At 32.6% G+C, this 11,538-nt stretch overlaps 1 protein-coding gene across 2 annotated transcripts in view; it reads right to left on the bottom strand.

Annotated features, from left to right (window-relative positions):
* Positions 1–5,935: 5,935 nt before the first annotated feature.
* Positions 5,936–11,538, bottom strand: part of LOC148942345 (uncharacterized) — a 184,776-nt gene continuing 179,173 nt past the window's right edge. For both annotated transcript variants that reach the window (XM_089103093.1, XM_089103091.1), the window contains one exon: positions 5,936–6,224. In XM_089103093.1, coding sequence (XP_088959219.1) covers positions 6,096–6,224 — 129 coding nt within the window. In that variant the 3' untranslated portion in view covers positions 5,936–6,095. The remainder of the gene's footprint in view (positions 6,225–11,538) is intronic.

Here is an 11,538-nt window from a genome sequence, read left to right as displayed (position 1 = left end):
CTAATTATTTTTATTCCTTCTAGCACTGTCCTACAGAAACCAGGCTAATGACTCTATATCTACCACATTCACTTTTATTACTTTTCTTATACAGGGTTTTAATTAGTGTTTTTCTAAAATCGCTAGGCTCATCCCTTTTTTCTAAAATCATGTTCATAATCTTCAGTAACTTATTTTTAACCTCATAGCCACCAAATTTAAAAAACTCATTTACCACACTATCAGCCGAATTATTTTTATTCTTTCTAGCACTGTGCTACAGAAACCAGGCTAATGACTCTATATCTACCACATTCACTTTTATTACGTTTCTTATACAGGGATTTAATTAGGGTTTTCAAAAATCGCTAGGCTCATCCCCTTTTTCTAAAATCATGTTCATAATCTTCAGTAACTTATTTTTAACCTCATAGCCACCATATTTAAAAAAGTCATGTACCACACTATCCGCCCAATTATTTTTATTCTTTCTAGCACTGTCCTACAGAAACCAGGCTAATGATTCTATATCTACCAAATTCACTTTTATTACGTTTCTTATACAGGGGTTTAATTAGGGTTTTTCTAAAATCACTAGGCTTATCCTTTTTTTCTAAAATCATGATCATAATCTTCAGTAACTTATTTTTAACCTCATAGCCACCATATTTAAAAACTCATGTACCACACTATCAGCCTAATTATTTTTATTCTTTCTAGCACTGTACTACAGAAACCATATTTAAGAAACTCATGTACCACACTATCCGCCTAATTATTTTTATTCCTTCTAGCACTGTCCTATAGATACCCGGCTAATGTCTCTATATCTACCACATTCACTTTTATTCCGTTTCTTATACAGGGGTTTAATTGGGGTTTTTCAAAAATCGCTAGGCTCATCCCCTTTTTCTAAAATCATTTTCATAATCTTCAGTAACTTATTTTAACCTCATAGCCACCATATTTAAAAAAACTCATGTACCACACTATCCTCCTAATTATTTTTATTCCTTCTAACAGTGTCCTACAGATACCATGCTAATGACTCTATATATACCACATTCACTTTTATTACGTTTCTTATACAGGGGTTTATTAGGGTTTTTCTAAAATCGCTAGGCTCATCCTTTTTTTCTAAAATCATGTTCATAATCTTCAGTAACTTATTTTTAACCTCATAGCCACCATATTTAAAAACTCATGTACCACACTATCAGCCTAATTATTTTTATTCTTTCTAGCACAGTCCTACAGAAAAAATATTTAATAAACTCATGTACCACACTATCCGCCTAATTACTTTTATTCCTTCTAGCACTGTCCTATAGATACCAGGCTAATGGCTCTATATCTACCACATTCACTTTTATTCCGTTTCTTATACAGGGGTTTAATTAGGGTTTTTTCAAAAATCGCTAGGCTCGTCCTCTTTTTCTAAAATCATGTTCATAATCTTCAGTAACTTATTTTAACCTCATAGCCACCATATTTAAAAAACTCATGTACCACACTATCCGCCTAATTATTTTTATTCCTTCTAACAGTGTCCTACAGAAACCAGGCTAATGACTCTATATCTACCAAATTCACTTTTATTAAATTTCTTATACAGGGGTTTAATTAGGGTTTTTCTAAAATCGCTAGGCTCATCCCTTTTTTCTAAAATCATGTTCATAATCTCCAGTAACTTATTTTTAACCTCATAGCCACCATATTTAAGAAACTCATGTATCACACTATCCGCCTAATTACTTTTATTCCTTCTAGCACTGTCCTATAGATACCAGGCTAATGGCTCTATATCTACCACATTCACTTTTATTCCGTTTCTTATACAGGGGTTTAATTAGGGTTTTTTCAAAAATCGCTAGGCTCGTCCTCTTTTTCTAAAATCATGTTCATAATCTTCAGTAACTTATTTTAACGTCATAGCCACCATATTTAAAAAACTCATGTACCACACTATCCGCCTAATTATTTTTATTCCTTCTAACAGTGTCCTACAGAAACCAGGCTAATGACTCTATATCTACCACATTCACTTTTATTACATTTCTTATACAGGGGTTTAATTAGAGTTTTTTCTAAAATCGCTAGGCTCATCCCTTTTTTTAAAATCATGTTCATAATCTTCAGTAACTTATTTTTAACCTCATAGCCACCATATTTAAAAAAACTCATGTACCTCACTATCAGCCTAATTATTTTTATTCTTTCTAGCACTGTGCTACAGAAACCAGGCTAATGACTCTATATCTACCACATTCACTTTTATTACGTTTCTTATACAGGGATTTAATTAGGGTTTTTCAAAAATCGCTAGGCTCATCCCCTTTTTATAAAATCATGTTCATAATCTTCAGTAGCTTATTTTTAACCTCATAGCCGCCATATTTAAAAAAACTCATGTACCACACTATCCGCCCAATTATTTTTATTCCTTCTAGAACTGTCCTACAGAAACCAGGCTAATGACTCTATATCTACCAAATTCACTTTTATTACGTTTCTTATACAGGGGTTTATTAGGGTTTTTCTAAAATTGCTAGGCTCATCCTTTTTTTCTAAAATCATGTTCATAATCTTCAGTAACTTATTTTTAACCTCATAGCCACCATATTTAAAAACTCATGTACCACACTATCAGCCTAATTATTTTTATTCTTTCTAGCACTGTCCTACAGAAACCATATTTAAGAAACTCATGTACCACACTATCCGCCTATTTATTTTTATTCCTTCTAGAACTGTCCTATAGATACCAGGCTAATGGCTCTATATCTACCACAATCACTTTTATTCAGTTTCTTATACAGGGGTTTAATTAGGGTTTTTCTAAAAACGCTAGGCTCATCCCTTTTTTCTAAAATCATGTTCATAATCTTCAGTAACTTATTTTTAACCTAATTGCCACCATATTTAAAAAACTCATGTACCACACCATCCGCCTAATTATTTTTATTCCTTCTAGCACTGTCCTACAGAAACCAGGCTAATGACTCTATATCTACCACATTCACTTTTATTACGTTTCTTATACAGGGGTTTAATTAGGTTTTTTTCTAAAATCGCTAGGCTCATCCCTTTTTTCTAAATTCATGTTCATAATCTCCAGTAACTTATTTTTAACCTCATAGCCACCAAATTTAAGAAACTCATGTACCACACTATCCGCCTAATTATTTTTATTCTTTCTAGCACTGTCCTACAGAAACCAGGCTAATGACTCTATATCTACCACATTCACTTTTATTACATTTCTTATACAGGGGTTTAATTAGGGTTTTTCTAAAATCGCTAGGCTCATCCATTTTTTCTAAAATCATGTTCATAATCTTCAGTAACTTATTTTTAACCTCATAGCCACCAAATTTAAAAAACTCATGTACCACACTATCAGCCTAATTATTTTTATTCTTTCTAGCACTGTGCTACAGAAACCAGGCTAATGACTCTATATCTACCACATTCACTTTTATTACGTTTCTTATACAGGGATTTAATTAGGGTTTTTCAAAAATCGCTAGGCTCATCCCCTTTTTCTAAAATCATGTTCATAATCTTCAGTAACTTATTTTTAACCTCATAGCCGCCATATTTAAAAAACTCACGTACCACACTATCCGACCAATTATTTTTTTTCCTTCTAGCACTGTCCTACAGAAACCAGGCTAATGACTCTATATCTACCAAATTCACTTTTATTACGTTTCTTATACAGGGGTTTATTAGGGTTTTTCTAAAATTGCTAGGCTCATCCTTTTTTTCTAAAATCATGTTCATAATCTTCAGTAACTTATTTTTAACCTCATAGCCACCATATTTAAAAACTCATGTACCACACTATCAGCCTAATTATTTTTATTCTTTCTAGCACTGTCCTACAGAAACCATATTTAAGAAACTCATGTACCACACTATCCGCCTAATTATTTTTATTCCTTCTAACACTGTCCTACAGAAACCAGGCTAATGACTCTATATCTACCACATTCACTTTTATTACGTTTCTTATACAGGGGTTTAATTAGGGTTTTTTCTAAAATCGCTAGGCTCATCACTTTTTTCTAAAATCATGTTCATAATCTTCAGTAACTTATTTTTAACCTCATAGCCACCATATTTAAGAAATTCATGTACCACACTATCCGCCTAATTATTTTTATTCCTTCTGACACTGTCCTACAGAAACCAGGCTAATGACTCTATATCTACCACATTCCCTTTTATTACGTTTCTTATACAGGGGTTTATTAGGGTTTTTCTAAAATCGCTAGGTTCATCCCTTTTTTCTAAAATCATGTTCATAATCTTCGGTAACTTATTTTTAACCTCATAGCCACCATATTTAAAAACTCATGTACCAAACTATCAGCCTAATTATTTTTATTCTTTCTAGCACTGTCCTACAGAAACCAGGTTAATGACTCTATATCTACCACATTCACTTTTATTACATTTCTTATACAGGGGTTTAATTAGAGTTTTTCTAAAATCGCTAGGCTCATCCCTTTTTTCTAAGATCATGTTCATAATCTTCAGTAACTTATTTTTAACCTCATAGCCACCATATTTAAAAAACTCATGTACCACACTATCAGCCTCATTATTTTTATTCTTTCTAGCACTGTCCTACAGAAACCAGGCTAATGACTCTATATCTACCACATTCACTTTTATTACATTTCTTATACAGGGGTTTAATTAGAGTTTTTCTAAAATCGCTAGGCTCATCCCCTTTTTCTAAAATCATGTTCAAAATCTTCAGTAACTTATTTTTAACCTCATAGCCGCCATATTTAAAAAACTCATGTACCACATTATCCGCCCAACTATTTTTATTCCTTCTAGCACTGTCCTACAGAAAACAGGCTAATGACTCTATATCTACCAAATTCACTTTTATTACGTTTCTTATGCAGGGGTTTATTAGGGTTTTTCTAAAATCGCTAGGCTCATCCTTTTTTTCTAAAATCATGTTCATAATCTTCAGTAACTTATTTTTAACCTCATAGCCACCATATTTAAAAACTCATGTACCACACTATCAATCTAATTATTTTTATTCTTTCTAGCACTGTCCAACAGAAACGATATTTAAGAAACTCATGTACCACACTATCCGCCTAATTATTTTTATTCATTCCAACACTGTCCTACAGAAACCAGGCTAATGACTCTATATCTACCACATTCACTTTTATTACGTTTCTTATACAGGGGTTTAATTAGGGTTTTTTCTAAAATCGCTAGGCTCATCTCTTTTTTCTAAAATCATGTTCATAATCTTCAGTAACTTATTTTTAACCTCATAGCCACCATATTTAAGAAACTCATGTACCACACTATCCGCCTAATTATTTTTATTCCTTCTGATACTGTCCTACAGAAACCAGGCTAATGACTCTATATCTACCACATTCCCTTTTATTGCGTTTCTTATACAGGGGTTTATTAGGGTTTTTCTAAAATCGCTAGGCTCATCCCTTTTTTCTAAAATCATGTTCATAATCTTCAGTAGATTATTTTTAACCTCATAGCCACCATATGTAAGAAACTCATTTACCACACTATCCACCTTATTATTTTTTAATATTTTTAGCACTGTTACTAATTTTTCTTCACTGCATGGAACTAATACCTATAAACCCATATTCTAAAAGAAACAATTAAAGTCCCTTTGTATTTTTTTAACTAGTATAAATACACCATCCCTACAATTACGCCCACTCACTAGATTGAAGACAAAAACTGTCCCGCGTATTTTACAATAAACTAAATAGATTTGTATAGACAAAAATAATTAAATAACGATTAAGAGATTAGATATTCACGATTACAGACATTTACCAACATATTAATCGTTTATGTTCCCTGCTCAATACGATAAAACATTTTAGAACATATTATCTCAATATTTTCTAGTCATCCACAGAAACGACTTTGCTAATAGAAATTTTAAAGTTTTATTTAGTAACTATAAAGACAGCATAAGTGCACTTTTACTATCCAACAGATTCTAAACCACTTTTCAAAAAAAGTTGACCCAAATTTGCTTTTTCAAGATGTTTCTTTTCGATTGACATCCTAATAAAACAAAGGGTTGCAGTTCTTCAGCGCTTTTCCCACTCCCTTGTAAGTTCGCCAATTTCCATTATTATTGGTCTTGCTTCGTCAAAAGGCCACGCAAAAATCATTGGTGAATTTATTTGGCTTAATCGTTGTCCACTTTCTTCCTTGATCTGATAATAAAATATATACAATTTTAACATGTAACATTTGAAATTGTTTGACATTTAGGCGCGCAATTTTAAGACTCGTATGAATGGTGCCAATATATTTATCTGACAGCAGTCTAATAGGAGAACTTCTGAAGTCAAAAGCTAATATGAATTTATTAATCACGACTTTTGAAGTTTAAATACAGTGGGAGGATCTACGAGAGACTTAATTTTTAAATATCAATCCTATGATAAGTCTATTAATCATAATATATTAAACACAGAATTCTATCCACTTTTTATTCGACTAAGATTTTTTATATCCCTCCCATTTTTAGTTCAGGTTCGAACTAGAATCGAAAATAATTAATTGTTATGTAAACACATTTGTTCTAATGGTTTGCACTTTTAATTTATTTCTTCGATCACACGGTATTTCTATCTATTTGCAAAACAAAAGGGAAATAAACAAGAACATTCAAATTTGCTAATATAAACCGAAAAATAGTCTTTTTTCTTTTTTGGATCGTTTTGCTCAGTTAAATCTTGAGTAAGAGTGTTTTTGCATTTCCAATTGTAAAGATAGAACTGTCAAGTTAATAAATTATTAACAACTGGATAACAAACAAACACAACTTATATATTATATATCTCTTAGATAACATATCTTTGAAGGCGAAATAACCAGAATTATCAGTGGTTTGATGTTCTTCATCTATTGACCCAGGCCGTATTCTGACTGGTGATCAAATTTATTCTCCCGGTCATCATTCCTGCCCTAATGAGCCATTTCAATAGTTCTTTTTAAAATTATGCATTCCCAAGTGCTTTAAAGTGTGCTGGTTTTATAATTCTGCTTAAAGGTGGATCAAACAATAATTTTGCAAACTATCGTCCCATTTCTCTTTTATCAGTACTCAATAGAATTTTTAAAAGACTATAAACTCTCTCTCGATTTCCTAGATTTTCTTATATCAAAACATTTTTTTCCCTATTTTCAGTTTGGTTCAATCATTTTATTATTAACATATACATATATATAATAGAAATAGGCCCATGGGGAGACAAGCTCGAAAAACTAGGCCTAGACAAAGATACAATAGCAAATTACGCTACAATACAAAGATAATTACGACGGCAAAGATACAATAATACAACAATAATATGAAAGTAGCAGCTAGCACAGGATCCAAAAATCAATATTATTAAATATAAATTAATACTAACAGATAGCCGAGAGACCCACATTCACCTAGAACAACAATCCAAACAAATAACTTACTCATATTAAAAAGACCCTTAATTAAAAATAATCCTGAACTAAATGAAATTTAAGATTCCTTTTCATTAAATGGATAGAAGAAAATTTATCAATAAAATCCTTGTGAGCATCCCAGCACCGGGCTATTGACACGAACAGGGCGAATTTAGATCTCTCAGTACTATACTTGTCAATGTAGATACTCTTTTTTTTTGTCGTGTGTTATAACGACGTAAATCTTGTGATTGGGAGAACAAACTTTGATTGAGGTAATATGGCGGTAATTTCTTAATGTCATAATTAAATTTGAAAATAATTGCTCCAAAAGTAAATTGTTGAGAAACTGGAAGTATATCTAGATAAGCATATAAAGATGCTGTAGAAGACTTATTTGGAAGTGCAATAGGCGATGAAATCAAAAGTTTCAAGATTTATACTGCTTTATTTTGTAAAATCTGTATTGGTTTAATATGACTTTTAAATGTAGATAAATATACTAGAGAACAATAATTACTGTTTGACTGAAACAGATCAAACTAAATGCTTCGTAAAGCAGAGTAGGGCAAATAATGCTTCAACCTTCGCATTAAACAATCACATCTTGAAATCTTTAAGCGTAGATTTTGAATGTGTGTTTTAAAAGATAAGCTTTCATCAATCATAAGCCCAAGGTACTTTTTCACTTTCACCCGAGATATTGATAATAGATACTTTGAAGACGTAACTCGGGTAATACAAGGGCATATATTTGACTTCCTGCCGTAAATTATGAAATTGGTTTTTGATAAATTCAAAGCAATAAAATTTGCAGAACACCATTCAAGAACATTAGAAAATGCAGCATCAAGTTTTGCCTCCAACTCGTCGTCATTCCTCTCAGAAATTAAAACTGCCGTATCATCAGCAAAATGTGTTCTGAGACATGGGATTGCCAAAGCGCGGTGAAAATCATTTATATAAACTAGAAAAAGCAGAGGACCTAGGACAGAGCCCTGAGACACCCCAACCATCGAGGACTGAGGAACAGGCGAAGAGAGAAAATTACCTCCATCTATTCGTTGCTTTCTCTTATCAAGATAAGATTTAACTAGATCCAACGCCGGTCCGCGCACACCACAATGATCCAATTTACGAAAAATAATACAATGGAATATTGTGTCGAATGTTTTTTTAAAATCCAAATATATTTTTGCTGGAATTTCACCTCTATCTAGGCTTTCATGAATATACTGGATGAGAGCAAAGATGGCATGTTTAGCAATGTGTCCAGACCAAAAACCAAAATGGGAATTTGTGAAAAAATTAAACGATTTAAGAAAGTCATAGAACCTCTTATAAATTGCCTTCTCAAATATTTTAGAAAATGCTGACAAAATCGAAATAGGGCGGTAATTTGATGGGCTTTTAGGAGAGTCCCCTTTGTGAAGCGGAATTATCCTCGCTTCTTTAAAAGCAGACGGGAAAACTCCAGTTTTAAATGAAAGATTAATTATATGCTGGAATGGTAAAATTACTGCAGACAATATTTCTTTAACAATTATAGAACTAGACCCGTCAATTCCCGCTGAATTACCTGGATTTAGATCACAGACTTTTTTTGTTATTTCAGACCGAGAAATAGACCCCAAAAAATTGAATTACTTTGAGGAGATGGAAGGTATGAAGAAAAAGGTTTATTACTACGTGAATCAAACTGGTTCATTACTGATGAAACAATTTTCTTTCCTATACTAGCGAAATAAGTATTCAAAATATCAGCCACTTTCTCCAATTTGTTAGTAGTTGATCCATCTTCTAAACTAATAACTTCAGGAAAGTTAGAATTCCTTTGTTGTTTTTTTTTTAATAGAATTAATTAAAAACCACGTTTTGCGAGGATAATTTTGAGCTTCTTCAAAAGACTCTTTATAATACCTATGTTTCGACAATCGTATCAGTCCGGTTAATTTATTTTGAAAATTTGAAAATTTTTAATATTATAATCAGTTGGATTCTTTAACTACTTTTTAAATAACTGTTTTTTTTCTTAACTGATATCAAAATTACAGACGTTATCCACGGCCTTATAGGAAATTTTTCTCTGCAAATTTTCTTCGTAACAAATGGGCAACTAGAATCAAGGCAGCAATTGAAATTTCTTAGGAAAGTATCAGTTGCCACATCTGTATCCTCCATGGATATTACATCCTGCCAATCCAACAGACCCAGGCTTTCATTCAGGTGCTATAATGTAATTTTATTTATTAACCGTACTTGACATTCCTTACTTACCTGCGGTATTTTATAAGTGAAAGCTAAATCTGAAACCAGCAGGAAATGATCCGATATATCACTTAAAACAGCAAAATTTGCTTTAATTGGTAAGGATATAAAAATATTATCAATGAGAGAGGCAGAACTAGGTGAAATTCTTGTAGGTATCAGGCAAGTAGGAAGCAGATATACAGAAAAGCAAGAAGACAACAAATCGACAGAAGATTCATTTGAAGCTTCTAGAAGGTCAATATTGAAATATCTGGAGAAGATAACACGTTTGTTTTGAAAATGAGGTTGATGCAAAAAATCATGGAGTTTAGAGGGGAAAGACTTGGCTGGAGAAGAAAGAGGTCGGTATACTACGCAAAAGACTATATCTTTTTTTCCAAGACTAATTTCAGTCACCATTACTTCAAAAAGCATTTCCCCATGAGAAACTTCTAGATTTGCAAGGCGTCGAAAAGAGATACCTTCTTTAGCTAATACTGCCCAACCACCTTGGCGCCTTTTCAGTCGGTTTTTGAAAGTAAATTGATATCCAGGAAAAGCAACATGAGGAGCCGTGTCTATAAGAAAAGTCTCACAGAATCCAACGACATGACAAGATAGCTTATGAACTACATCGACAAGATCATCTTGTGAACCAAAAAAAAATCCTCTACAATTTAAAAATCCTGTTCTCACAACACCGGTACTGGGATGATCAGAAACTTCGGAAGGTAATTTATATTTACTTTTTGGAAAATTAATTAGCCCACCATCATTTATCTCATTTCTAAAAAATTTATCATGGCTCTGGAAAATGGAAGTCAAAAGGGTTAGACTCTAGGTCTCTCAGTTTAACCACAGTGCAATTATAACCCAATATAAACAATCAGAGTTATGATATGGACAAGCAGAAACTTTCGCAAAATGCAAGCCGTCTAAGCCTTAGCATAGCAAAAACAGCTGAACCATAGATTACTCTAAAATATTGATGAAAGAAAAAGAAACTGCTTGAAAATAAAGAGAAACAAGAGAAAGAAATAGACCTTATTCATTGTAAGACGAAATGTGGATACAGAAAAAATTATTGTACTCAATTACTTAATATAAATAGAAACACACAAAAAAGACAGAAAATAAACTTATAATAAGCTACAGAGGAACAAAAAACCTCACAAGAAAAAAAAATAATAGAAACACACAAAAAAGACAGAAAATAAACTTATAATAAGTCTACAAAGGGACAAAAAACCTCACAAGAAATAAAAATAATAGATCCTATCAACAGAGAAACATTACATAAAATAATAAAAATAATCTCACCAAACGAATGTCCTTATTAATCACCGTAACTAGTCAATCTTAACCCACTGTGAGGACGGAGACTTTTTACCCTCGAGCCATAATTTACTCCCTTTTTGTTTAATACGCGTAAGATGAACCGAACCCGAATCACGCATGTCCTTTCCATTAGACAATAGCTCATTCCGTAGGAAATTTAGCTTTGATGGGGGATCAGTCCAAATCCAAAATCCACTACCCTTCAACTTATTCACCTCACCGAGAATCGCCTGAATGCTATGATCTGTGTCTAGCGATATAAAAACAGGGGCCGGTCGAACACTAGTTTTCCTACTAGTGATGTTTGAACTGCTATTTCTCGCAAGGCGATAACACTTGGTAAGAGAAATGTCCTCGGTAACTTGCAATTTGTCAGATAGAAGAGACTTTTAGTTGTTAGTTACTGATTGATTATGCTCTTCGGTAGGCAGACCATGAACAATCAAATTCAACTTTCTTTTTCTCACTTCGATGTCCAAAAACTTACTCTCC

The sequence above is a fragment of the Artemia sp. Qi Xiang Cuo genome, chromosome 17 (assembly GCF_049724085.1).
Source record: "Artemia sp. Qi Xiang Cuo chromosome 17, ASM4972408v1, whole genome shotgun sequence".
NCBI classification, from domain to species: Eukaryota; Metazoa; Arthropoda; class Branchiopoda; order Anostraca; family Artemiidae; genus Artemia; species Artemia sp. Qi Xiang Cuo.
This window is presented reverse-complemented; position numbering and strand designations above follow the sequence as displayed.